Source organism: Lissotriton vulgaris, chromosome 7 (assembly GCF_964263255.1).
Source record: "Lissotriton vulgaris chromosome 7, aLisVul1.2, whole genome shotgun sequence".
NCBI classification, from domain to species: domain Eukaryota; kingdom Metazoa; phylum Chordata; class Amphibia; order Caudata; family Salamandridae; genus Lissotriton; species Lissotriton vulgaris.
The window spans coordinates 133,656,090-133,682,540 of record NC_141695.1 but is presented as its reverse complement, the minus strand read 5'-3'; the positions used below and the strand labels follow the sequence as shown (position 1 = coordinate 133,682,540).

Genomic DNA, 26,451 nt, shown 5'->3' with positions numbered 1-26,451 from the left:
ATTACTATATCTATGGGTCACTACACTTATGAACACATCCTGAGGGCAAGGTGCTGGGTTTTATGTGAGAGGATGCCCCTGAATGAGCAGAGCATACCTGCAGCCTTCGGCGACCATTCTCCCTGGTTGTCGGTGATGCATCCAGACATATGGGTAGAGGTGCATTATATGCTCGTGTAAAATGCTAACTCGAAAATGGCTGCAATAAACCATGTTGTGTTTAGTATGAAACACCTTGGAATACCAGTAACCAGTGTGGGAGGTATGATTCCACACTTCAGAAGCAAGCTTCGTGGGGTCCCTGGTATTCCCCGTACCAGCCTTCTCGACCCGGACAGCACCAAATGTATGCTGTGGAACAAAGACACATTTCTGCCCTCCTGCTGCTGAGCCAAGCTCGAGCAGAGGAAGGCAGCACAATAGGCATCCTGTCACAGGAATGTGTAACCACCTCCTAGACAGGATTTAGTGTATTGAGACTGGGTGGGTACACTTCCAAAGTGCCTGAAAGTCTGCATGAGGAACACATTTGGAGTCCCTGTCCATAGTCCAGTTTAGAGTGACAGTCGAGAGACCACGAGGACGACGCACATTAAGGGCGACATGCACGCATATCAGTTTCAAAAATAGATCAGCGAGCGAGAAGCACCCAGAGCCAGAGCATCCGGAGTAGTTAATTTTCCACTAAAATACGCGGCAGCGCACAGAAGACTCCGCAATAGAGCACTAGGCTTAAAATTACCCAAAACTGGCAAGTAAATCCGTGAAATAGAATGAGACAAAAATGATGGTGAAATCTTTGGACAACCTGAAGGAGATTTTAACCACCGCCGCTAAATTAAGGATACACTAAGAAATCAACTCGGCAGCGCTGCATACAAGACTGATAGCCAAAGATATCCTGCTTTTCATAAGCAATAGATAAGATACACAGAATTGGACTATTGGCCTTCGCATAAAAGTAAACAACACGTACAGAGTGGAAGCCGGTTGCCTTCAATATTAAGCCACGCTAACTATAGTACAGAACAAGGCAGATTTCCTGACAGCCGAAACGCGTTGAAGGAATAATTTCTGCATTCACATTAAGTCTCTTACAATGATCGTGTGGTTATTTTAAAATAAGCAACTATTTATATGACAAATGTTTTGTATGTTTTGTATATGTTAATGTATTTGATAAACAAAAAAGAATATATATGAGCAAAAAAGATAAGGAAAAAAAAGAAACCTAAAATACTCTAAAACCAAATAAAATAAACGACATCTATCAAAACTATATGGGTGATGAATTTCTTACTGCTAATACACATGTCTAAATTACTCTCAAACTAATAATACACGAAACCCGGTGTGCACTTTCCTTTTCAAAAAAACATAGTCCAGTTCAAACCAGTCCTGGGAGCCGTTGGCCCCTGCTCTGGTGCATAACTGGACAAAGTACAGGGAAGTATCCTCTCCTCTGTCCTGACCCTCCCCTGGGAGGTCCCTTGAATCTGTCCAACCCTCTCCCGTGGGCACAAAAGAGATTACCTGGCTAGAGGACCCTAGATTCGACGTGGACAAGATTCTGAACAAAAAACGATTAACCTTTGACCTTCTGGACACTCTGGACTGTGACTGGGCCCAACTTCTTCTCCCTCTCTGTCCAAAGAATCGTCTGTGCCCGTGCACCATACAGGACCTGTGGAGTATCAAATACAACTGAAGTTATCTCTCTTGGGGTGAAAGAGTCACTCACCTGCATTCGCAGGCACCATAACGCAACTGACCTGTCTGCTGATCCTGAGCTTCTGCAGACTCTGAAGGCTCCAGCAACACAGGAGGTGGGTTCCGATGTTCCTTGAGATCAAGTTGCCCTCTCACTACGTTTGAGGCCAGTATCCCTCGCGGGGACCGCATAACCCAAATCCTGTGTACCGCGTACAATTACAAGTGCATATGCTTGTTGGTGTTCCACAACTAAGTGCTTTGGGTTATCTATAGCCCTATCCTCTGCACACATTTTGTACAAAGAACTTTGGCCTCCTCGAACTCTGTGCCCTGCAAGGTGTTACTTTGTGAAACTGCTAGAGGTCCCCTCAAGACTCCTGTGCCTTCAGCCATTGGGTCCATTTGAGGGACAACACTGTTTTTCTTGGGCTCCCCTGGGTGCTCCAGGCCTGCCCTGACTCCCCTTGCTGTGGCGAGTCCCCTGGTCCCTGCTGAGCCAGACCGTAACCTTCTTTGACCTTCTTCATGGGTTACCACTTCCAAGGATTGTTGGTGCTTCCGCCAGACACCAACCCCTCAGCACTCGACATCCTTCGTGGTACAGCTCATTTCTGGCTTCTGGTCATCCTCAACCTCTCCTGGTCCCTATAGCTGTAGAGTCAAGTTCTCCATCTTCACAACTGGAGCACTCAACATCAGCAGGCATTCATCTCCTGAGCCCCTGGTCACCCCTGAGTGACCCAGACTCTGTCCCCTCTGCTTTAAGGTTCCTTTCCTCAAGAATCTACCTGTTGGTTCCACCTGACACTTTTCTTCTTTCCAGCAGTAGCATTTCTTTGAAGACTTCCATTGAGATGGACAGTGGTTTCCGACCCCACTATGACCCTATGCACCTGGCTTCCCTGGAATAGGTAATTCTGGTACTTCAGTATCCACAGGTGGGGTGGCTCTCCAATCTTCTATGTTCTAAAGGGTTTCTTCGTAATCCACTGAGAAGAGTCCTTAAACTGTAAAATTGCAACTGTGACTCTCCCATTGATTACACATAGCACGCGGCCATGTTCTCATATTGCACCCGTCCTCAATGGGTTCCCTACTTACTCACCTTTGGTGGTTCCTTGGGGTCCCAGCGATTCTACATACTCTAGATACTGTCTTGACTCGAGGTGTGGTTCTTTTACCACTTTTTTCTTAGGTGGTTTGGTCTTCCCCTGGAGCCCACTGTGTATTAGTGCTACTTACGATTATTTCTTTGCTACAGTATTGTGTGCTTTATGTTTAACTGCTTGTAGCAGATACTGTAAGGTATTTACGGTGTGTTATAATAATAAATACATGTGTGGTTCTCCTTTCACTTTACCAATACATTAAGGTTGCATTCTGGAAAAACAAGCTGCTTAAAATTCCTTCAAGACTAAGCCTGAAGGCTGCTCTCCACAGCAACCACTTGGATAGCTTTCTAAGGTTCCTTTGACCTCTTAAATCACCATAAGGGATGTTTGGACCAGTGCAAGGTGCCCACTTTAATTAGTGGACATCATAAAACAGACCCACTTCTCACAGCTGCGCTGCAAGTCAGCTTGCAGCACCTGGCCATCAGGAAAGTGCAGGGATGCATCATATTTACGGCCATACAATGCATCCCTGTCCTTTACTTTGCGCTGTTTAGGCAACACAGACACCCTACCGTCATATTGCACGGGTGCCTGCATTGAAATAGGGTTGCATTCGAAGATTTATGCTATGTTGTCAATCTGGGAATGTTTAAAAAACCATGGGCATTGAGTGGGAACATCCAGCTCATCGCCCATGGCACACCTCCCCGATGCAGTGTGAGGCACCGCAGTGACATTCGCTGCGTGCTGTACACCATATAAACGAGACCATGGAAAGCCATGCTGGATGCCTTTCAATGGCCTCATAGATATGGGTTTGCCTAAGTGACGTTCCGACGGCTCACTGTGCTTGTAAATAAGCCCCTTGGTAGATATGTGTGCATCTCTTGATGTGTTCAGCTCTTTAAAGTTCATATTATAAGGTGAAAAATGTTTACAAGGAAAGATGAATTTACAAGGAGTCGTCCCATACAGTCACCCAATCACACTGTTCCCAATGCCATCTGATACCCTGCTAGTTATTCCTCAAATTACCTGTATCTCTGCTCCTGTTCCTAGTGGAGGTCATTGAGAAGACCATCAGCAAACAACTGACCCGCTACCTCAAGGAGAACAACATGCTGGACCTTTCCCAGTCTGGGTTTTGCAGCCACCGATGACATCAAGGTCCTGCTGGACAACAGAGAAACAGTGGCCCTCATCCTCCTGGATCTGTCAGCCGCCTTTCCTAAATAGAAGGGGGACAGGCAGGTAGGCGGGGAAAATACAAAATACAAAGTAGAGAAAATACCTGCCAAGCAGATTAAATCATAGGCCTAACATAGAGGTCTTTTGATAAATTCAGAAACCCCAGAAACAGAAAAAAAACAATTCAAATAATCATATCAGAGCATGATAGCAAATATATAAAGATTTTATTACATAGAATAGGTTTTTTCAATACATAATTATCAGACCACATAAAGTTTTTTTTAAACCAAATAACTAATCAATACAATCCCACATACCAATATCATCCAAAACTCTCATATCGTCATACATACCAGAATTACATACAGTTCATACCACACACAAACAACATATCTGCAAGTACATAACAGCCATGGGCTAATCTAAATGTAGTAGATGGAGACAAATCATCGGGGGATGGAAAAGAGATCAGTCAAGTTATCCCTAGATGAGAAAACGCCGACGCACGTTTCGGTGTTTGGCCCTTGGTCGGAGCTAAACCTTCATCAGGGCGGAGATGTACAATTCACAGTGGGACAAAATATCTGTAGAGAGAATACATAGTTCAGAAACAACCACTACTAATTAACCAATCAATTAATTAAAAAACATTGCTGTTCAGGGGGTAAAAGAACAATAGTTTTCTAATATCCAAAAAACATAGCAACAACCTAGGATAAACTGCAAAATTAGCACTAAAACACAAAAATAGGTTTACATCAAGAAAAATAGAGTTGCAGATTCAAACTGCAATGTAAGACAGGGAAAGTGTGAAGAAAGAATAAAGGATGAAAGATATTCAGAAAATACCTGTGTCAGACAGAAACAACAATAGATAAAGACCTAGCAAAGGAAGAAAGTTAAGACTTAAATAAAAAGACACAAGAGGTACCCCAAACAGTGGTAGAATAGTGATTGAAAACAGAGATAATATGTGCAGTTCTAATCCACACCCACAGTGATTTAAACAAACTTAAAGATAATTATTAGCCTTCTAGTAGTCCATACCAATTTTGAATGGAGGCAAGCCAAATTTCAAGAGGGTAGACTACCTTCAGGGGACCAGATAAATAAAGGGCCCCACAACTGGAGACTTCAACAGTGATGTGTAGAGAACATAAGTAATTATATAAGAAGGACTACTTTCCAAGATGACATAAAGGCACTCAATGACCTTGTTGGACCCCTGAGAAAATTTTGAGGATGGGGTACCTACCGTGGGGTTTCAAAGCTGTTTTTCTAGGTAGCGCCCATAGTAGATCCTTTCCTGCAACCTTGTGCATGAGAGATGGAAGTGAAATAAACTGGTTGGCCTGGAAACACCTTCCACGTGTCAGCTTTGCTCACAGTAGAGTTTTGAATTTCTAAAGGGGAATTGGACACAACTTGATACGTGCTCAGCAATAAACGCTAAGAAAACATGCTAATTCCAAAGGTAAGTTATACAAGGGTCAGAGGATGCCTCAGGCAATGGGATGCAGGCAAATATAAAACAACAAAGGAGAGCATCAATGCGCTTGTGAACCCAGCTGCATCAGAATAGTTAAAATAAGCGGGCCTGAATATAGTCAGACACGTTCACAGGAATTTACATAAAAGGAAGCCAAACCACACAGGGCCAAAACCTGAATTTCAACGGGTTTCTATAACAGGGTTTGATAAACGCAGCCCGGCGGGGCAAACAAAAAAGGACAGGATAAATATTGTCACGTGCAAATAAAGTGACGCACAGCAGAAAAAGCATAATGACAAATATATAAACACCATTTTAAAAAAGTATCAGCCCCATGGGTCCAACAAAGAGCTACCTGGAAAGGGCGAGGAGCTATAGTAGGGTCCCGACTACTTAATCGCCACCGCAGGGCCATAGAACTTAGAACTTAGAATGTTACGAGGAGGCCACCAAAACGCCGCTTTCCCGACCCATGTAAAATCGCCCAACTCACCAGAGGAATTAGTAGATATCCGTAATGGATGTAGTCCAGTAGGCAATACGATGCACTTGGAAGTTTCCGCAACAACAGGCGTCAGGATTATGCCAAATCGGCGCCCGAATTTAAAACCACAAGTGGACGTATAATTGCTTCAGATGACATCAAGATAGTCAACATCAAGGAAGGACTATAGGCAATCCTGCAGTGGCATCAGACAAATAGACAGCCTTCTTATAACATCAAATCCCCTCATACATGAGGGTTCAAGACACAGCTATGCATACGAAAGAAAATCCAAGGGGCAAAAAGACCAACAATAAGGTGAAAGACCACATATGAAAGTATAGGCTCTCTCAATCAATGAGATACCAGGCCACACCCACATATGGGCTGAAAATAGCATTTTTTTATTGTCCAGATTTTGTCTGGATCTTTTTCACCTCCTACTTGCTATTCCTAAAGGGTGCAGTGGAGGCCAAGTGTTAGCACCCTGGGACTGAGACGGAGTGTCTCCATAGGATTTGCTACACTTTATGATTTGCTGCAATTTTGTATGAGGTACGTTAGAGATACTTTTTAGTCCCATTATTAAAGAATCTGAGCTTTAACCAGGCACACCTTGCACTTCTGTTCCTTCAATTGCTGAAAGCCGATTGTATCTTTTTTATCGTGGGTTTCTTGAAATTCAAGGTGCGAACAGGACCTGTCTGGACACCTAGTGACCCATCTGTGGAGTACATGTGGTGTAGAGGCTTGTGTTGTTTAGTTTAATGGAGTAAGCTCAGTGTAAATGTATTTACTGTGTGTGTGTCACATTTTTTACATAGCATACTTCCCTGTTAGCTTTTTTAAGCAGGGTATTTCATTGTGTCCCTCCTTGCCTTCAGGGGCTATGGTTGTTTTTATATGTAATTTTATTGTATTACGTTCTTATTGAAATTTGAATGTTATTGGAACTTTTATGGCTTTCTGTACATAAAACCGAATAAAGTTTATTTGATTGATTGATTGACAAGATATCACCTCTAGGTGAGAGATGAAATATTAAATTAGTAAAACAAGCATATCTAAAATAATAATTGGCAATAATGACAAAATAAAGAAAACAAGAACATTTTAAAAGGGTAGTGTGTTTTGACTTATAAATTGCAATGGTAGTATGGAACCCTATAAGTTGGACAACATTTAAATTACATCAATTAATGAAAAATGTAATTCTCAACTTTATTTTCAGGGTCAGGAATTAAGAATTAAGTACCTCTTAGAAACATTATCAGCATTTTTATTTCATTCTACTGTGCCATTTCCATTACCAGGTCCAGCAGTGCAGAAAATATGCAACTAATAAAATGTATATTTGATTCTGCGTTTGCTTTTTAGAAATAAAACTAATTTAACATACCTTTGATTCAAACTGTAAAAATATCAATAGAACCATGTGTTGTCCATGATATAACTGCTCTCACTTTAAACTCTCTGTTCTGGAAATGTGTGTAGCCATGTTGTTCATTTGCACACAAAAGGCTTGTACATTAAACTTTAAGGGACTAATTCACATAACTAATCTGAGACAAAATCCTAAACTTACCTCTTTTGGTATTCACAGAAGTAGTAGTAAAGTTAGGATTTTGTCTTAAGTTAGGATTTTGTCTTAGGTTAGGATTTTGTCTTAAGACCAAAACTTAAGACAAACTTAAGTTTAACTTAAGAAAAATCCTAACTTAAGAAAAAAATCCTAACTTTACTACTACTAAATGTCTTTTGTGAATACCAAAAGTAGTAAGTTTAGGCTTTAGTCCCAGATTATTTCCGTGAATCTGCCCTTAAGCGATCTTATAATAGTAGTAGTTTTAATTTTTTATTTTTGTTGTTTTATATCACGCTTTTAAACAGCATACATTTATAGAAGCATAAACAGTAGAGTACAATGAATTAACTCTAGAATACTTGAGGTTACAATGTTTGAGGTTATTGACCAGAGGCATAGAGATGACGCTTGAGGAGAAATTCTTTAGTTGTCTCTTGAAATTGGTGAAGGAGGGGGTTAGTCCTGATATGAATCGGGAGAGTGTTCTAGATTTTAGGGGCATTCCCTGAGAAAGAGTGGGAGAGGGGTTTTTGTTTATTTCTCTTGGGGGGGATTAAGAGGAGCGAGTTGGAGCTTCTTAGGTTTCTTGACTGTCCAGCTTTAGTGAGTTTGGCTGCGAAGTAGTCCGGTTTGCCTGTGTGTAGGGCTTTATGGGTGAGACAGGCTGTTTTGAAACAGCAGCGTGCTTCGATAGGTATCCACTTTAGGTCTTGCAATGCAGGGGTGATGTGGTTGTGTTTCTTGGAACCTGTGACCATTCTTGCAGCTGCATTTAGGGTGGTTCTCATGGGGGCAATGCATGTTTTGGCTGTCCCAGTTAGTGTGGCATTTCCACTTGATAGAACTTGAGCTTGGGTTGCGATTTTTATGTCATTGGGGGTATGAAAGGTTTGATTTTGTTGAGGAGTTTTAGGCATAGAGGGCTTCTTTTGCTGTGGAGCTTATGTGGGAGCTCATGTTAAGTCTTGTGTCTGTTGCATATTTCACATACTTATGTTCATAATATGATAATATGTTACTGTTTCTTTAATGCTTTGCTCATTTCTTGTTTCTCCTCAAAACGTGGCATGTATTCTGTTACCATGGTTGGCTTTGTTCTAGGTTCCATGTAACAGTACCTTTGTATGGCTTTTGAGGATGTTACAATGCTGTACTGTGCCCCTTATTTGTGGCAAGTTACAGTGTTCTATTTATGCATTAAAATAACATTTAAACGATAAAAGAACAATTTTTTTATCACTGTGTATATACAATATATACAAATATGCAGTTTGATCCACCGTCCAAATTTCTTCAAGTTAATCAATCAAATTAACTTTATTTCGGTTTGTTTAAGAACCATAAAAGTACATCAGATAATGAAAAATACATTTACAATAGTAAAATAATACACAATTAATTCTCATTTTGAATAAAAGCAGTTAGTATGTGGTTTTTAGGGTGATGGGAAAAAAAAAAACACTACAGCAAGAAAGTGCATTGATTAAATATTTCAGAACGCAGTAGAAGCATGATCTTGCTGAGTTAGAGTAGCTTAATACTACTGAGTCAATCTCCGTCTAATTAGCCACATTGAAAACAAGAATTTAGAAATAGCAGTAACTATTAGTGTATTAGTATCGGATTTTAAAATTCTAAAAAACTCTACATGGTTCCTGACTCCTAGGTTCTTACATAGCTGTAAAATCCATTTTTTCCTGCTAGCAGAATAAGCAGGACAAAACAATATCACATGGATTAGGGATTCATTTGGATCGTTGCAGCCTGGGCAAGGGTGAACTGGACCCGCTTTCCATTTATTAGTATAAGAATGGAGGGGTAGTGTGCCATATCTAAACTGTAGATACAGTTTTTTTGCTAAAACAGGTTCTATGCTGTCTAATTCCTTCTCAAAACTGTAGGCATTTTTAAAATCCAAAAAGGTGTCGGTGAGACTAGAAGACCTGGCTGAACGAAGGACCTCTTCTAAGTTGTAATATTTTATAGACTCAGCCAGGGTTTTCTTAGAGATAGATTTGCATGTGTCCTCCGGGTTGGACCAGAGGTTCTCCATGCCGATCCTGGACGCCTGCTCCCTTATAAAGGATAACCACTTTATCCTCCCTACACTCGGGCGTGCCATCACAGTCTTCAATTCCTCTCTATAACACGCAAGCTCCGGGACGCTCCACAGTCTGCGCCAATAAAGGAGCGGGCGTGAAGCAATAGCTTCTGCAATGGGTCTCAAATTTAAATCCAGCCTTAGAGGAACAAGAGGAGTGTTTTTTGGTAAGGAGAGGAGATGCCTAATAAAGTTATTCTCTGTTGTACTAATCTCACTCGCTGGACAGTGGCCCCAGAGTTCAGCTCCGTAGAGGGTAGCTGATCTGGTTTGGACTTTATATATTTCCAGTGGAACACTGACTACTTTATGGACACAGGACTTCTGCACCTTGAGGATCCCACCCGTGGACTGAGAAAGGGCTAAATTAGCCTTGGTCATTTGAGTAGCCCAACTCATTTTATCGTTTAAGGTCAGACCTAGGTAAGTGAAATTATTTACCCTTTCCAGAGGTCGTCCATCCATTAACGGGCGTGGGCAATTTATTGTGTTGGCATTGAACACCATATACTTAGTTTTGTCTATATTAATCACCAAATTCCTGTTCCTACAGAATTTGGTGAATTGGTCTAACACCCGCTGCATCCCCATAGGTGTTTTCGAGAGGAGCAGGGTGTCATCCGCAAACATAAGTGCAGGGAATTTACCACCAGCTAGATTAGGAGCGTCAATATTATGCACACTATTTAGATCATCAACAAGGCCATTTAAAAAAAGGGAAAATAAGGTAGGGGCAAGTACGCATCCCTGCCTAACTCCCTTCTCAATAGGGAAAGCTCTCGTCAGCTGGCCATATTTGCCATAACGTACCTTTGCATAGGTTCCTTCATGGAGTCTTTTAAATTGGTGACATAAGTAGGGTGGGATGCCCATTGTTGTTAATATACTCCATAGTTGGTTCCTGTCCACCATGTCAAATGCGGATTTGAGGTCCACAAATGTCAGGTAGAGACTACCCCCTTCCATGACCACATGCTTCCAGTATAATACCTGAAGCCGTAGTAGTTGGTCGATGGTGGATGTTTTGGCACGGAACCCTGCTTGCAGATGGGAGAGGATGTTGTTCTCACTAATCCAATCTTGCAAGCGCTGCAAAAGTAGTTTGGCGTAGATTTTTTGGGTGACATCGATAAGACTGATTGGCCTATAATTTGATGGATCCAACGGTGATCCCTTTTTATAAATCGGGATTATTTCGGCCCCCAACCAAGTATTTTGAATCTCTTGACCGTCTAGAATAGCATTAAATATGACGGTCAGGTAGGGGACCCAGATCTTCGGCTCTTCTCTAAAAAGATCACCGGGGATCTTGTCCAGCCCTGCGGCTTTGTTACATTTTAATGCTTGGACTGCAATTGTGACTTCCGACATGGTAAAGGGTGGTGGAAGACATCCAAGGTCCAAACTCGAAGATATAATGAGTGGTACCTTATGATGAGGAGCAGGGCTAGAGTAGAGTTTACCAAAGAATGCTCGCCAGGCTTCCTCAGCGATGTTAGGATCGATTTTTGCCGTGCCTTCTGGTTTCCCAGTATGGACCAGGTTCCAAAATGTTCGGGCATCTTTCGTTATTAGGGCCTGTTTAATTGCCTGCCACTTCTCAGTTTCCCATTCGGATTTTGCATGGGAAAGGCGATTCTTATAGGCTTTCCTTGCTACCACAATGGTAGCTCTATGGCCTTGTCTTAGGGCAGAGATTAGAGTAGTCTTCGCCCTCCTACAAGACTGGTTGTACCAGGGATTTGTGGTACATACCTGTCGGTTAGTCTGCTTTACCGATTTATAGAAGCTTGCCGCTAGGATAAGCATTAAATCATTATGTATGTTTAAGAGTTGGGCATCTTTGTCAAGGGTGAGGGCACTTTCAAGCAATATTTTTAATCGCTCTAGTTGGGCAGTGACACTATTGTACAGTGATGCCAAATTATCTACTGATGATTTAATGGAGGCCCAACGGATTCTCTTGCCACCCTGTAGGATCCTAATATTACTGGAGGGGATATCATCAACTTGATACTCCCCATCGGGAAGTGGCAACTCTAACTCTGCTACCAAAGGGTTGTGGTCACTTTCTGAGCGATCAGGCACATGAAAGTATCGAATCATGTGCCATAAAGACATACTAACCATGAGATAGTCTATTATTGATGAATGGCCCATTCCACTATAAGTACTCCTTCCTGGGCTATCCCCCGGGAAGCGACCATTGCAAGCTCTAAGTGAATGTGTGTATGTCAATGATGTGAGTTGCATGGCCATAGGTGACCAAGATTTAGTTTGGTAAACATTTGGGTGCGGGATCCGGCAGGCATCATCCTCATCAGTTGTTATTAGGGGGACCCCCCAAGTGGTTCATAGTGACAATTAAGGTCCCCCCCCATTATCACCTTGGTATCGCTTGGGAGGGAGTTTAATAAAGCAGTTAAGCACTCTAGAGTACGGGAGACCACACTCCCCACGACAGGGCGTAGGTAGATGTTAATAATCGCTAATTTGGGTGTACTAGGGCGGGTAAGTAGGATACATAGTATGTCACAAGTATTAGTATTGATCCTTTTAACCGAGAACCCAAGATGGACACCCACCCAAGTTGTTAATCCACCAGATGGTCTGCCTCTAGGACCCTTGGTTGCGAGTTCAGCGTAGGTAGCAAAACCCATTCTATGGTGGACAGCCCTGGCCCATGTCTCTTGGAATATGCAGATACCATGGTTGTCCACATAGTCACACCACTCCGTATTATCTAGCTTAGCCCCCAAGCCCGCCACATTCCATGATATCAACAATAGATTTTTGTCACTACGGGACAACTGGTCAATTAACAGGTTCGGGGATATAATGTTTTCTACAGTTTGGTCACCCACTTCAGGCCTCGGCTGCACCATAATGAATTCATGATTGGTTGTGGTGCAATTAACCTCATTTATACTTAAAGGGGAACTGGCACAATGGAGAGGTGTGATTGGAAACCTTGTCCTGTTCTGGGGGACCTCCTCTATTAGCCCCCCTCCAACTACTCCTAAATCTTTTGGTTGGGGGGCAGCCGTATCGGGGAGTCAATCGCAACCGTCAAGACCAGAGAGTGCGCCATATCTGTTCAAGGTTTCCAATGGGGTAAAGGGAATCAAGTGCTCCATATTTCTAGACCCCTGCAGATGCTCTAGCCCCACAAAAGGTAGGCTACGGCCGCTAGCAGGAACTATATTCCACTCTGTGTTATTCCTGGTGGGCAAAGGCCTTTGGAGATGACACATATAGCTGTTAGTGGGAGGCATATGGATATTCCTGATATCTTTGGGGTCAGTTAACCCCCCGGTGTAGAGGACCGGGGTCATATACGACCTTGGATAGAAATATGTTAGGTCGTATGGGACTATAGCAGTGTTCAAATTCCTAGGGGGTCCTGTTAGTATGGTCCTAACTGCTTCTGGGTTCCTGAAGTTAATAACAACGATGTCTCCCTCAATATTTTTTTCCCTAGTGCCCAGCCAAGGCAGGCGTCTAACATGAATTATCTCCCCGTCGATGTAATACGGGAGAGGTCTGTTTTGTCCTAGCCAATGTAAGATCTTATTCTTAAGTTGGGCATGGCCCTCCTTTCTGCCTGCTTCTAATGGGGGGACACCTGTGAGTACAACTATAAAAGGTAGCGACTCTGGGGGTAATTCGACATTGGGACCATATTGTTTATCGTTGGTCGGCTTTGCAGGCCTCCCCCTACCCAGTTGCAGGGTCTTAGTGGTAGAATTAACATCGCTCTTCTGGGGAACTCTTGCAACCTGGGCCGTAGAATTTGATGCTGTTTGGACAGGAGCCTGGGCCTGCAGTGGCACCAAGTTTTTCTGCTGGTTATTATTCACAGGCTTACTGATTACAGTATTAGCCTTAGCAGTATTCTTGGTCGAGACTACAGAGCTCTGTTTAATGCTAACAGGGGGTTTAGTTGCTCCATTATTGCCACTGTTACAGCCGTTTGGAGCCGGCGGGTTGGGAGCATAGACAGTTGGAATCTGGGGTGTAATTGTGGAGGCAATGGTAGGCCTTGGCGAGATAATACACACACTTGTGTTATCAGCATACAATGCCTCCAGATTACCTAATCGGTGCTCCACCCTTTTTAGAATGTCCAGAATGGGCAGCATGAAGGACCTGAGCAACTGCTCAACAGTGTTCAGCTCAATATTAGTGGAGGGAATGGTTACTGGACTTGGGGTAGGGACAGCCTCCAATTCCCTCCCTTGGGTGTTAGTGGGTTGAGTAGGTTGTGGGTCTGGAACTGATACTGCTATGGGCGTAGTATCAGTTGTTACCAGAGTTTTAGATGTAGTACCGCCAGTGGTCTTAGGTTTTGACGGCTTACCAAACTCGGTATGGCTAAGCTTGCCTCGTTGAGGAGCTCCTAGCCCCCTCCTCTTTTTAGATGGCGGTGGACCGTGGGCTAAGGACGTGGTAAGGGGTCTGCCTGTCCTTTTGGGCAGCTCTTTGGGGGGAGGTTTTGGAGCAGTATCTACATTAAGAGAGGAATTGAGGTCAGACGAGAACAAAACAATAGGTGGAGACACAACCAATAAGGAGCCCGTGGGCGGTGGAGTACTTCTGAGGAGTAAAGGAAATTTATCCAGCGATAATGGGTCTTCATAGGGTGTGTCACTAACAATGACCGAGATAGTGGATGGGGATGCCAGATCAGTACATGGTCTGTTTTTCAGGGACTCAATGGAGCGACGACGTTCAATCCTACGTTCAAGTAGTGAATCATCCTTGTCCAGGTCCACAGAAACCCTAGGGAAATAATTATCCAATGTTTTTTTACTGGACCCCACCATGCTGGGGTTCTCGGTATTAGCAGCCATGGGTAAGAGCCTACCTTACAGTCTGGGACCAGTGTAGTCCAAGTACAAGAGTAACGTTTTTAGGGGGGTGGCCCGGTCCGTCCTCGGACGTCCCCGGACGGCCACAGACGGTCCCGCCCTTGTCCCGGGCTTATCCCCGGGCGTCCCGCGTAGCGGGTGTCAGCAGTTGCTTATGAGGAGATGAGGCGGTTAGGGGCAGGGCTACCCGGGAGAGCGTCCAGGTGCAGGGGATGGCTACACAGGGACTCCTGGGAAATGGAGTCCCTGTCCCTCACCTGGTGCTCGCAGCCCGGGCAGAGTGCTCTCTCCTTCCCTCTATGAGGCACACAGTGCGCCGCCAAAGCTCTTCTCCTCAGCGAGGCAGCCCTGTCCTGGAGTACGGGTGAAGCGGGACCCGCGCAGCGGGTTCCGCGAGGTGTGTAACAAAGGGTCAGCCCAGCAGCAGGAACGTTGCAGGGATAGTCCGAGAGGGTCCCTGGTCAGCAGCAGTCAAATTGGCGTTTCCCAGCTTGGTCCAGCAAGCAACAGCTTTACTCCGGTGGTTGGGGGCGGGGCTACCCGGGAGAGCGTCCAGGTGCAGGGGATGGCTACACAGGGACTCCTGGGAAATGGAGTCCCTGTCCCTCACCTGGTGCTCGCAGCCCGGGCAGAGTGCTCTCTCCTTCCCTCTATGAGGCACACAGTGCGCCGCCAAAGCTCTTCTCCTCAGCGAGGCAGCCCTGTCCTGGAGTACGCCAAAGCGGGACCCGCGCAGCGGGTTCCGCGCGGTGTGTAACAAAGGGTCAGCCCAGCAGCAGGAACGTTGCAGGGATAGTCCGCGAGGGTCCCTGGTCAGCAGCAGTCAAATTGGCGTTTCCCAGCTTGGTCCAGCAAGCAACAGCTTTACTCCGGCGGTTGGGGGCGGGGCTACCCGGGAGAGCGTCCAGGTGCAGGGGATGGCTACACAGGGACTCCTGGGAAATGGAGTCCCTGTCCCTCACCTGGTGCTCGCAGCCCGGGCAGAGTGCTCTCTCCTTCCCTCTATGAGGCACACAGTGCGCCGCCAAAGCTCTTCTCCTCAGCGAGGCAGCCCTGTCCTGGAGTACGGGCGAAGCGGGACCCGCGCAGCGGGTTCCGCGAGGTGTGTAACAAAGGGTCAGCCCAGCAGCAGGAACGTTGCAGGGATAGTCCGTGAGGGTCCCTGGTCAGCAGCAGTCAAATTGGCGTTTCCCAGCTTGGTCCAGCAAGCAACAGCTTTACTCCGGCGGTTGGGGGCGGGGCTACCCGGGAGAGCGTCCAGGTGCAGGGGATGGCTACACAGGGACTCCTGGGAAATGGAGTCCCTGTCCCTCACCTGGTGCTCGCAGCCCGGGCAGAGTGCTCTCTCCTTCCCTCTATGAGGCACACAGTGCGCCGCCAAAGCTCTTCTCCTCAGCGAGGCAGCCCTGTCCTGGAGTACGGGCGAAGCGGGACCCGCGCAGCGGGTTCCGCGAGGTGTGTAACAAAGGGTCAGCCCAGCAGCAGGAACGTTGCAGGGATAGTCCGCGAGGGTCCCTGGTCAGCAGCAGTCAAATTGGCGTTTCCCAGCTTGGTCCAGCAAGCAACAGCTTTACTCCGGCGGTTGGGGGCGGGGCTACCCGGGAGAGCGTCCAGGTGCAGGGGATGGCTACACAGGGACTCCTGGGAAATGGAGTCCCTGTCCCTCACCTGGTGCTCGCAGCCCGGGCAGAGTGCTCTCTCCTTCCCTCTATGAGGCACACAGTGCGCCGCCAAAGCTCTTCTCCTCAGCGAGGCAGCCCTGTCCTGGAGTACGGGCAAAGCGGGACCCGCGCAGCGGGTTCCGCGAGGTGTGTAACAAAGGGTCAGCCCAGCAGCAGGAACGTTGCAGGGATAGTCCGGGAGGGTCCCTGGTCAGCAGCAGTCAAATTGGCGTTTCCCAGCTTGGTCCAGCAAGCAACAGCTTTACTCCGGCGGTTGGGGGCGGGGCTACCCGGGAGAGCGTCCAGGTGCAGGGGATGGCTACACAGGGACTCCTGGGAAATGGAGTCCCTGTCCCTCACCTGGTGCTCGCAGCCCGGGCAGAGTGCTCTCTCCTTCCCTCTATGAGGCACACAGTGCGCCGCCAAAGCTCTTCTCCTCAGCGAGGCAGCCCTGTCCTGGAGTACGGGCGAAGCGGGACCCGCGCAGCGGGTTCCGCGAGGTGTGTAACAAAGGGTCAGCCCAGCAGCAGGAACGTTGCAGGGATAGTCCGCGAGGGTCCCTGGTCAGCAGCAGTCAAATTGGCGTTTCCCTCTTCAAGTTAAAGGGGAACCCCCCATACCATGGAATAGATGGAAGGATGAATTTTTAACGTTTTTAAATGCTATTGATGGAGATAGATTTTCTGCAGAGAGAAAAAAGAACATATTGTTGCACTCTTTAGGTTCTGAAGGACAGGTTGTCTTTAGGACACTTCCTCAATTTGATGGTGGTGCTGATAGAAATGTATTTGAAGATGCCATGATACGGCTCGAAGCTAGATTCAAACCTACATATAGCATAGCTTTGAACAGATACAAATTGTATACTAGAGCTAAGAATCCGAATCTTTTGATGATTTTCTTACAGTGTTACACTATCTTTCAAACAATTGTAACTTTGGTCCTATTACTGACGAAATGATTAGGGACCAAATTATTGTCCATACTAAAAGCAAGAAAATCCAAGAGCAACTGTGGATCATGGAAGATCCAGATCTCAAAGATGTTATTATTACTGCTAAAGCAATGGAACCATCAGACAAATTGATGAAAACTCTTGATAGTAAGTCTAATGAAAAATCTGATGATGTAAGTGCTGTCAAATCTGAGTCAAACTTTAAATCTTCAAATGCTTCAATTTCATATCAGAATGTTCCTATTTCTCAACATAATGTTAAGAAGTCTGATAAGGATTTTCACTGTTTTAGGTGTGGTAACACTAGTCATGCTGCTTCTTTCCCAAGATGTCCTGCTTTAGGAACAGAATGTAAACAAATTGGTAGACGTGGACATTTTTCCAATATGTGTAAGAATGTTTTCACTAGTAACACAAGTTCTAACAACACCAGTAGAGGAAGAATTATGTACAAGTTTTGGGAGTATCTCTTAAACTTATGGCAAATTCAGGGTCACCTTGAACTGTAGTTACCAAAGAGTATTTTTGTGAGGTATTCAAAGATATTGTTACCTTGCATGATCTCAAAAAATCTGATATTATTTTCAAAGCTTTTGCTGGTTCCGACATTGACATGGAAGGTTATATTGGAGTAGATATGCAATTAGTGGAGTGGTGTGGCTCACTGGTTAGAGGTGGTAGACCCGGAAGCAGAGAACGGCCCGGGACCAGGGTACAATTCCCAACGCGGCAGGGTCATGGACCAGGGTCAGCGGACTCAATAATTCTCGCCTCGGTGCCTACTCTAACCAGGGATCACACTCGGCAACTCTGGGCATTAGCTTGCCTCATCTCTACAACGGCCCCCCACATTCACCGGGGATGCCTGGTTTCACCCTGGAGATACCCAGTAGGGGCCATCTCACAGGGATAGCCAGGACGGGTTCCCAAGCGGTCTACAGCGCCACAACGCCTCAGGGCAGCAGTGCGCGGATGTCATTGAGGGAGGATATCTTGAGGTACAGCTGGCTGTCGTTAGCATAGAGATGATAGGCGATATTTGCTTGTTTTAGAATGGTAGTTAGGGGTTCCATGTAAATGTTGTATAGTGTGTGGGAAAGGACTGAGCCTTGAGGGACACCTTTAGTTGTAGGTGAGGTGTCAGACATTGAGTTTTAGATTTGTATGAATTGGGATTGGTTATATAGAAATGAGGCGAACCATTTTAAGACATTGCCATCTGCTCCAATGCACTTTTGTAGGTCGTCTAAAAGTAGCTTATGATCTACTGTGTCAAAAGCAGCGGATAGGTCGAGGGGGACAAGTAGGCAGCATCTGTTAGAGTCGAGGGAGTTGTGAATGTCATTGGTTATGCTCAGTATAGTGGTTTCTGTGCTGCCTCCCTTCCTGAAACAGGATTGGTGAGAGTCAAGTAGGTTGTTTGATTTCAGGTGTTGGTTCAGTTGGGTGAGAACACATTTCTCCAGGATTTTAGCTAGGAAAGGAAGGTTGTGATGGGCCTAAAGTTTTTGAGATCATCTGGGTCAGCATCTGTTTTTTTAGAATGGGGTGATTTGGCCTTGTTTGAGGCAGTCGGGCATCAATCCCTTTTTTAGGGAGCTGTTGATGATCTTTGTCCACAGTGGGGTTAGGGTGAGGTTGAGGTTTTTAGCCAGGGAAGTGGGTAGGGGGTCTGCATAGTGGTTGGAGGGTTTGGAGTTAGCAATCACACTGGAATTGTCTTCTTCGGAGAGAGGTTAGAAGTCCTTCCAACTCTTGGGAGAAGAGTAGGGTCTTGGGTGTAGGCGTATTTTGGTGGTTGAACAAAGAGGGGTCTCGACTTTGGGGAACATGTGCTGAAGTGGGGTTGGGTTAGGTTTCATAATGGGTGATGACTTGCTGTGTTGGGATTGAGGGTGGTGTAGTAACTTTATTAAAAAAAAACCTCTCATCATACTTTAAAAAGTAATCAATAGAACCATCATAAAAACATCATAGTTATAAAATGATTTCAAAATAAGACATATCATACTTGTAAATACTAAAACAATATGTGTAGAAGTAACCTCTTTTAGTGAATGAAATGAAATGAAATGAAATGAAATGAAATGAAAAGACGATTTATATAGCGAGATGGCTACCCTAAGGCGTCCCAGCGCTGCAGAAGGTCGGAGCAGAGACAGAGCCGTAAAGAGTTACTCAGGTTTGTTAAAGAGCCAGGTTTTCAGGTGTCTACGGAAGGTCAATAGTCTGGGCACTTAACTGAGTGTGAGGGGGAGCGTGTTTCAGATCTTGGGGATGTTATAAGAAAGTGAACAGCCTCCGCACCTGACTTTCTTAACTCGGGGTACTATGGTGAGGTAAGAAGGCCCCGATCTAAGGTGTCTGTTAGGGTGGTAGGTGGTTATAAGGGTACTGTTGATGGCGGGACCCGTTCCCCAGTAGGATCGGTGGACAATGCACACAGCCTTGAATTCAATCCTTGCTTTTACTGGGAGCCAGTGGAGGTCCTTCGGGCTTTAACTGAGGTTCGACAAGGAATTTGGAGAAGGGGCCAGGCTGCGCAGTTCTGGATAATTTGTAGTTTGTTCAGGGTGGACTGTGGAGCCCCGAGGTATAGGGTGTTTCCACAGTCCAAACTGGATAGAATAAGGCATTTCACCATATTCCGTCTGGAGTGAAAAGGGAGAAGAGGGAGGATTTTGCGCAGTAGTGTCAAGAGCCCAAAGCAGATGGCAGATAGTTTGGCAGCCTGATGATTAAAATTGAGTGACTTATCCATCCAAATGCCGAGGCTTTTGATTACCTCTTTGGGTAGAGGGGGAGGGCCCAGACAGGGGGGCCAGATTGGATCTATGGTCTTATCCATGGTGTTTCCAAGGAGCATAAGCTCTGATTTTTCCCCATTTAATTTCAAACAGGAGGATGTCATCCATGAGGTGATTTCTTCCATGCATTTATATAGGCCATGGTGTGAATTAAAAGGGGGGTCTAGAGCCACTACCAGCTGTGTGTCGTCTGCATAGGTGACAATTTTTACTCCAAAGAGGCGGACGACCTCAGCCAGTGGGCACATGTAAACATTAAAAAGGGTGGGGCTTAGGGAGGAGCCCTGTGGCACCCCACGGTTCAGGGGTTGGCGGGGGAGATGTGTTCTTTCTCGAATACCTGGAAGGAGCGATCAGAAAGAAAGAACCTAAGCCAGGTGATTGCCATTCCCGAGATACCCACCCCGTTCAGTCGGTGGAGTAAGATGTTGTGGTTTACGGTGTCGAAGGCGGCACTAAGGTCAAGGAGAATGATGGCCGTCGAGCCTCCGTTGTCCAAGATCCTTCTTGCCTCCTCCATTACCGCAACCAGGGCCGTTTCGGTCCCATGAAGGGGTCAAAAGCCCATCTGAGATGGATCGAGTCTAGTATTTGACTCCAGAAAGTTTTTCACAACTGAGTTGATGTGTTTTTCAAGGAGTTTGCTGAGCCAGGGTAATAGGGGGATGGGTCGGTAGTTGGAGGGGTGGTTCTGATCTAAAGCAGTTTTTTTAAGAGGGCCTTAACCATAGTTTGTTTCTAGGGGGGTGGGACAGTGCCAGTGTGTAGGGAGGTATTGGGCAGGTCCAGAATAGTGGGTGAGATGTGATGGAGGATCGGGAGGAGGATGCGCGGGGGTGCCTGGTCTTTTGGTGAGCCTGATTTTACCTGCTGCATAATTGCCTCTAAGTTGATGAGGTCCAGAGGAGGGAAGTGCTCGAGTGTGGCTGGGGGAAGTGGCGCGGGATCCCGAGAGTAGCTTGTCAGAGGGACGCGGTGGGAGAAAGAAGAGTTAATTATTTTGATTTTGCGGAGAAAGAATTCTGCTAGGTTGTCACAGTGGGCACGGACATTGTCATACTCCTTTGGAGTCTCTAGTAGTTGGAGGAGGGATTTCGCTATCCGGTAGATTTCCTTGGGTTGAGAGGCTGCCTTATTAATTTTTTCCTCAAAGTACGTTGCCTGTGCTAGTTTGATGCAAGCTTTGTGGGTTTTGATTACCACTCTGTAGGCCAATTTTTTCGTGTATGAATTGTCCAGGCGCCATTTTCTCTCCAGCTTTTTACAGTTACGATTTGTTTCCCGTAGTTCGGTGGTATACCATGGGGCAGTCGTGTTTCCGCGTTTGGGGTTAATGTTTTTGAGTGGGAGCACCAGATCAAGGGATTTAGTGAGCCAGGTGTTATAGTTCTCATTCCCCTCTGTGGGGCTGGAGGTTATGGGCGGTTTAGTAGATTCAAGCCTCTCCAACCATTCTGGTTGGGGGAGTTTTAACCAGTTTCAGGATTTTTGGGCTGTTATGGATTTGGATAGGTGGGAGTTGGGGGCGGTCCTCGTGAGGGGGATAAGAAAGTGGTCTGTCCAGGGGAGGGAAGAGGGCCTTCCAATTTGTAGGTTGGGGCAGTTACTGAAAATAGGGTCAAGAATATGGCCCTTTTGATGGATGGGTAAGAGCACTCGTTGGAGTTCGAGGGCATCTAAACTAGAGGTTATTTCTCTGGCGTTAGGATTGTTTGGGTCGTCAAAGTGAGTGTTAAGATCTCCTAGGAGAGTGAAGTTCCCAGGGCTGTAGGCAAGGTTTGCTATGATCGGTGCGAGGGCTGGGAGGAATTGCCCTTGTGATCCAGGGGGGGGTGGTATATAAGTATTCCTGAAAACGTGTTTGTGGGACTGAATTTTATCGTGAGGGGTAGACTTCCACTGTCTGGGACAGGGGTGGGAAGGTTACCTATTTCGTAAAAAGTTTTGTGGATTATTGCCAATCCACCCCCCTTCCTGTTTTGCGGTCATTGCTCAAAATTTGGTATCCTTGGGGGAGGGTTTGGACAAGGTCTGGTTCTGATTGGTCGTGTAGCCAAGTCTCTGTGAGGAAGAGGATGTCAGGTTTTAAATCCTCTATTAGTAAAGAGATTTATTTCAAGAGCGTGCTTAAGAAGGGACCTGCAGTTAAGCAGGCACATGGAGTATTGTCTTGTTTAGTTTGATAGGGCAGGCAAAAATTGAAACCCACACAGACTGCAGGTGGTATGTTGTTCTGATGGGTCCCAGAAAAAATGACATGATGGGGGTACATCTCTTTTCAATTTGAGTAGGAGTTGGGGGCTGTATTTCCTAACATGGATGGGCGACCGGACAGGGGGGGTGGCCTCTAGCCCGGCCGGCCGCGGACGGGCGCACACGGGCTTGCCTTCGGTGCATCCGGTTAAATGAGGTGTTGCCGGTGAGGTCCGCCCCCTCCTCCCCACTAGCCCGGAAGTTCTCGGAGCTCCGCTCCTCCCTCCACAACAATCGGGAGAAATCCCGTGGTGAACCGGGGAGGTGCGGGGAGCCAGGTGTTAAAGGGTGCAGGTAGGAGTGCGGGTGAGTTGCAGGTGTTTTAAAATTTGCTGGTATATTAAAAGCCAAAATCGCCCAAATACAGTTTTTTTAAAAAGCAAAGGTATCACACCATTTTTTTTAAAAAAGTGGCAGGGTACCGGTGAGAGCAGTCGCTGCTCTGTCTTTGCGTGCCTCTGCTATGCGAGTGCGGAGTGGCAGCCTTTGTAGAGTGCTGGCGGTGAGGTCCGCTCCCTCCTCCCCTCTAGCCCGGAAGTGCTCGGAGCTCCGCTCCTCCCTCCACAACAATCGGGAGAAATCCCGTGGTGGACCGGGGAGGCGCGGGGAGCCGGGTGTTAAAGGGTGCAGGTAGGAGTACGGGTGAGTTGCTGGTGTTTTAAAAGTTGCTGGTATTTTAAAAGGCAAAATCGCCCAAATACAGTTTTTAAAAAAAGCAAAGGTATCACAATATTAATTTGTGGTCCGTCGAGAAAAATATAGTATACTAGAGGGCTGGTCCACTCAAATGATTTGTGTCTACTCTTAGCTCCCAACCCACCATTAATGCATTATTATTTTCCTCTGAGGACATGTCCATGCTTTCTTTCAGGGAAGGCCCACTATGGCTTGATGGCTCAGCTTTTCATGGGAATCGGTCTTAATGTCATAGGTAATTGATACAAGTATCCATCTACTGTGGCAATTTATTGGTTGTTGATTTTCTCCTTCTTGCATGTTTAGGTACCTTCGTGGACACATTCAATATGTATGCTATGGGGGGCTGGGGTGTCCTTCCTGAGGGAGAAGATGGGGAAGGCCTCTTCCCCGTGAGCTACCTGTTCAGTGTATGGAATCTATGCAACCCCAATATGTCCTGTGAAATGCCCTAAATCGGAAAGGGAGGCATTAGAAATGCTGTGACATGGTCACCTGAATGAACTAAGCCCTCACCTCTGCTTCAGAATTTATTCTTAGCCACATGCCGATCAGGTAATTATTGGATAGACCAATTGACTCACCAAGGGCTCTGTCATCCAGATGCAGTTTGCGCCACACTACTGTTCCATACAGTGTGGCTAGTTTAGTGCAGTTGTAGTGATACTTCATTAATTGCACATTTATGTGTACTTATTGGTTTGTTTTTCTTTCTTTTTTTTTACATTTCCCTGATGTAACATCTTGTGCTATCATCAAATATGCTAATGGGCTCTCACTTCTATAAACTTTCAACACTTGAGAGGTCTGACTTGTGTGAAATGTATCCTCTTAAGAGACACAGCTTTGTGCAAATGGGTTTTGGCTGGTGGCTCTACAGTACGCTTTGAGACAAAATCAGTGATGACAGAGGCGATATACAAATAACCAGCAGCCTAAAAATAATTGAATCAATAACAGAACGATGGAAGAAGGATAGCACCTACCCCAAACCAACTAGAGAAGGGCTGGACACTACTTACAGCTATATTCTGTTCTAAGTAATGAAGATATTGACAGAATGATAGATGAGACTCAAACTGAGGGTGACCCACATTCAAGCTGTATTTGTACTGACAGGAGCTGGATAGAAATCTAAACGGTAAATTAGAAAGAAGGAAACTGAAGTCATATCCATACACAAAAAAGTTACACTAAAAGCTCTTTCTTGAACATTTTTTTCAGGACATGTCCTCTCCTGCCAGAACTGTGTCTCGAGTATTGGAGTCACTTGTGGCGAGTCTCTCCAAACCTGTCATCGCACAGTTGACGCATGCGTAACGACGTTCACTGAGACCAGCATTGGTAAGTGGCAAGGCACGCAAACACTCTCCAGCGTAATGCCGTCACATGCGGACGGGCGTGACGCCATATCTTATGTTCCTTTACTGTACTGTTAAGGATACTTCTTTATTATACATACTAAAACTATTCACTGATGTGTTAATTTCCCTAAACAGGAGACTATCTTAATCACAGCCTTTTCTAAGAGTGTACCAGCACAATAATGTATATATTGTCCTACTCATTCACATAGTGTGTCAAACTGCTGACCACAAACACAGCAAGGACACATCACTGTTGTTGTGCAAGGAACACTTAAATATATACCAACCCTCTTTCTTCGTGAACACAATCAATCAAACCAAACCCAACCAAACCCACCCAGCATTTCCACATCGTTTGATCAATAGATGAGTAAAGCTCTCCTTCTCCACAACATGGAGACTGGTCATATACCAAGTAATATCTGTGTGACCCAGGGCTCAAGTCAGTGTACCACGGGGGTGGACAGAGTCCTCCCACCTATTTGACCCGGCTTTTACCAGGTGGCCGCGTTCCCTCTGCCCAAAAGATACAGCCGGTACCAGAATCTGCACCTGTGCTCAGCACTCACCAAACCTCAACTCCTATTGTCAAGAGAGGGCAAACAGAGCTCTTTAAGTTGTTTCACGTTGATGGAGCCGTTCAGTATGACAGACGGGCGCTCGTGGCCGTATATTAGAAACGGTCAGTATGTATTCACGCATTTCAGACAGAGACTGGCAAATTCACTGTGGGCAATAAATATGCACCAAACAAGCGCAGCTTTAATTTCCCCGCTCCTTTGAGTGTCATAACGGTGACAAATTCCAACTTAAACATTCTGCTTTGCCCTTTGAACCTGCCCCCATCGCCTTGTAACCTTTGTTAATTGGAGGGGACTACATTTTGTGACATCACTTCCGGTGATACCACCTAACTTGGAGCATCCCCCCATTTCTTTTTTTAGGACTTGTGCTCTGGTGCGCCCCATTCATTTCATCCATCCTATTCTAACAGCTCAATCATTAAAGGAAACAGGACCCTCCTTCCTCTAAACTCCACCCTGCCTCGGTTAAGTCCTCTTTGGGCAGCTAAGCCCCATACACAGGTTTCACTCCGTGTCTTACAGTGGTTCTCCTGCTCTGTGCCAGATTGAACTGTACTGTTGTCTGTTGACTCATGGGAGCTTTGTATGACTGCTGTCTCCTTCTCCTCTATTGCTTTATCACTTGGCTTGATGTGACCGCTCTTTCAAGTGCCCTCTACCACTGTTCCGCAGCAGTGGAACACTTCATGCTCCTGCCCTTGTTCTCAGGTCACATTTTCTTCACCCAAATGCAGGCTTTTCCTCACCTCTGCCATTTACTTCACCCAAACTCCTGGTTCTTTACAGGGGAACAGAAGCTGGAAGGGGAGCCCCATCCATATAGTACCTTGTTTTACCATAAGAAATCAGTAAGCAAGTGGAAAGGTTTTAATTTTTGAAGAGTTATTGTGGATACGTTTTAGAAAAGGTGATTTATTCTACCCTTCTAGAATGAAGTTCATTCTTTCGCTAGATTCAGAATGGCTAGGAAAAGGATTCCTTTCAAGCGAAATGAGGTCACCATGTAAATAATATCAAGGTCAGTTGGAGAAGAATTTTCCAGAATGAGGAGCGTATTTTGTGAACTAAAGCTTTGACATTTCACTCAGCTCCCACGATGCACCTGGTATTCTGGTATTTAGTAGCGATTCTCTAGCTCTTCCTTTTTCCTGGGAGAATAACTTTCTGCTCTTCTAGAGTCTTCACCTTTTTAAGTAGTTATTCCTCCTTTATAAACTTATGGTCGATTATCTCTTCCGGGTAGTACACATGTTCTCTGAGAACATACACCTCCATCTTCACTTAGGTTGTTCTTCAGACCTAACGTCCAGGCATGTAGCACATGCCAAAGGACCCTAATGCAAGAAAGGAATTAGAGCCCCTTCCAACCCGGGTTGGTAATGAAAGTCAGCCATCACTTGGGTGCTGTGAGTACCTTACACCCTTGAACCTGGGTGCCAGCCCACCTGCTGCACTAATGGTAAAATGTAAATGTAAATCCGTATTTGTAAAGGGCAAACTACTCACCTTTACGGGTCTCAAGGCGCTGGCGGCCGTCATGGAAATTAAGTGAGCTATTGCCCAGAGTCACATGGTG

General features: G+C 45.6%; 1 protein-coding gene across 1 annotated transcript in view; it reads left to right on the top strand.

The window, feature by feature from the left end:
- The first annotated feature begins 23,984 nt into the window (after positions 1–23,984).
- Positions 23,985–26,451, top strand: part of LOC147701002 (phospholipase A2 inhibitor and Ly6/PLAUR domain-containing protein-like) — a 243,572-nt gene continuing 241,105 nt past the window's right edge. The window contains exons 1-2 of the mRNA XM_086929289.1: positions 23,985–24,009; positions 24,149–24,280. Coding sequence (XP_086785415.1) covers positions 23,985–24,009; positions 24,149–24,280 — 157 coding nt within the window. The remainder of the gene's footprint in view (positions 24,010–24,148; positions 24,281–26,451) is intronic.